This window comes from Poecilia formosa, unplaced genomic scaffold (assembly GCF_000485575.1).
Source record: "Poecilia formosa unplaced genomic scaffold, Poecilia_formosa-5.1.2 Scaffold59, whole genome shotgun sequence".
Taxonomy (NCBI): Eukaryota; Metazoa; Chordata; class Actinopteri; order Cyprinodontiformes; family Poeciliidae; genus Poecilia; species Poecilia formosa.
This window is the reverse complement of record NW_006799998.1, coordinates 693,194-695,735: the sequence shown is the minus strand read 5'-3', so window position 1 is coordinate 695,735 and position 2,542 is coordinate 693,194. Positions and strand designations below refer to the sequence as shown.

The window sequence follows — 2,542 nt, the reverse complement described above, 5'->3', positions numbered from 1 at the left end:
AAATGTTAACAAGTTATAATTAAAAACATAATCAGCGGGATTTATATGACAATAAGGTACTCACATGTTACATTCAGAGTCACAGTCTCTTCTGTAGTTATGCCGCCTGTGAAGCTGACCTTACAGGTTATTTTGGTGTTGTGGTGATCAGCTGAAGAGTTAAAGGTCAGAGTTGAGACGTGTCTCTGTGTGAAAGCGGTCAGATTCTCTGTTTTTAAAGCAGTGATGTTTCCTTTGATGAAAGAGTCGTTCTCTCCTTTTCCTCTCCACATCCAGGTGATGTTAGGAGGAGACCCAGAGCAGAGACCAGGAGCAGTGCAGGTCAGAGTGACCAGCTGTCCCTCAGTCAGTGGAGGAATCATCATTGAGGGCTTTTGGTTCAGACCTGATGGAAACAGTTCATTGAATGAAAACTCACAAAACCAGTGAGTTTAATTATCTTAAATTTGATGAGACAGATTGAAAAACTAGATGATGTCTTAAACTTGGAAAAACAAAATGAAAAATTGACTTTTGTCAAAAATAAGCTTTTACAATCTGATCTCAGAGGTAAATAAAAATAGTAAAAAGAAAAATATTTTATCATGTTTAGAAATATGATGTGACATTATACTGAAGTTTTTGTTGTTTCCCTACCTGTTACTGATAGTGTTGTTTTTTCCTTATATGAAAATGCTTCTCCTGTTGCTTTTCCCTCAATTCGGAGCTGATACCTTCCAGAATCAGATTCCTTGAGATCATTGATTATGATGCTGCAGTTCTTCTGAGCAACATTCGGTTCCACCAGTGACACTCGACCTTTGAACCCAGGGTGAATGTTTTCCTTGTTCTTGACAGAGTAAAAAATCTTTCCAGAATTGTCACATCTGTCCTGATATGATTCACATTTATACCAAATAATGTCTTTAGGTACAAAGATAGATGTGAAAGTGCATGGTATCACAGCACAGAGTCCAGCTTCTGCTCTTATTTCTCCCTCATTGAAAGTAACACAATAATCTGTCTCTTGACAGGTTTCTTTCATTTGCAATGCATCTGTTAGTGAGAAAAACAATTAAACTCAGAAATTGTAAAAAAAATAATAAAATATTTCAGTGAAATGAAACATTGTCAAAGTAGTGAGTTTCTTGTCAATGTTTATACAAACCAGATTCTATTAATAATGTTTTTAAACATTAACCATTAATTTTTCCTTGAGTGATCTGCACATAATAAATGCATTGTAATCATTTGTAAATTACTGATTTCATGTTCATAAATGAGAGGATTCATACATTACCATTGTTAGAAGGGAGAGACACGATTAACCAGATGAAAACAAACATCCTGATTTGAAGCTTGAAACCTTCAGTCCATTCCAAACAGGGAAGAAACTTTTATCCAGGAGTTTCAGAAAAATACTGAAACTGAAGCAGAGTTCAGACATAACATCATACATACAATGCAACATTTCTTTACTGGATTTCATTTCACTATTGCTGCACTTTATGAAAATTTTAGATAAAGTTGCTAGCAAAATTATGACTTTAAATCTTTTCAGTAAAGACAAATAAATGTCAGTGAATAGTTAAAATGTGTAAGTATTCAGAGAATTTATACACTGCACACCTCTGTGGCATTACAAGGCTGAAATGATTTCTAACCTTGTTCAGCAAGAAAGTACTGATTTTTCTCTTTAACTCTCCAACACCCACCCACACACATAAACATTGAATTCTTTTGTTCATCAGTCTGATGAGAGCTAAAGCATTACGTAAATCAAAGTTTTATTTACCTTTTTTTTGTCCACCTTTCCACTCGTCTTCAGTGACTTTCTTCACAGGCGTCTAAACTGCCTTCTTCTTTTCTCTTTCATATTTCTTCCTTTTTTCTTTTTTTGGCCACATTAAGAATAGGGAAGTTGGTTTGTGAGCACTTTTATGAAAAAAAGCTCCTCAACCAATGGCTGAGACTCAAGCTTTATGATCTGTACATTTAATAAATTTTGATAATGCATGTGTTTATATATTTTTCTGTATTTCATCATCATAAATCATTAACTAAGAGGTTGTTTTGCAGTATTTTTGGATAATATGGAATATGGAAAACTTTGACAACAGTATTTTTCATGCTTTTAAATTGCAGTCACTATTGCACTTCAAGCCTACCATTTAATTCAACTTCTTATTTAGAGCAAAAATAAATGAATCCATATATGCAGACACATATGAGTTTGATCATCTTCACTAGTTTTTTGTTTTATTCCTTGTGTTCCTTTGAAGAAAGGGGGAAAAAAATGCAAATGTATAGCCAATATACAGTAGTTCATCCTGTGGTAGGTCCCCCGCTCAGTCTGTCTCAGTCATTGTGTCCTTGGGTACAATGACTGAAACATTGTGGCCCTCTGACCAGCACATTGACTGCTGCTGGTCAGAGGGCCTGATGGCACTGGAATATTACATCCTCACTTCAATCAGACTGTCAGATGGAAGCTGTGACTACAATGTGTCTTACCACCATCAGCATGTGAATGAGTGACTGTAGTGCAAAGCACTGTTGAATA

The 2,542-nt window shown here is 35.2% G+C and overlaps 1 protein-coding gene across 1 annotated transcript in view; it reads right to left on the bottom strand.

Annotated features, from left to right (window-relative positions):
- The window catches only part of LOC103139253 (hemicentin-1-like), a 16,525-nt gene extending 14,601 nt beyond the window's left edge, over positions 1 to 1,924 (bottom strand). Inside the window, exons 1-4 of the mRNA XM_016672330.1 lie at positions 1,775 to 1,924; positions 1,280 to 1,406; positions 637 to 1,035; positions 65 to 385 (exon numbers count right to left, since the gene is read on the bottom strand). Coding sequence (XP_016527816.1) covers positions 65 to 385; positions 637 to 1,035; positions 1,280 to 1,325 — 766 coding nt within the window. The 5' untranslated portion in view covers positions 1,326 to 1,406; positions 1,775 to 1,924. The remainder of the gene's footprint in view (positions 1 to 64; positions 386 to 636; positions 1,036 to 1,279; positions 1,407 to 1,774) is intronic.
- Positions 1,925 to 2,542: the final 618 nt, after the last annotated feature.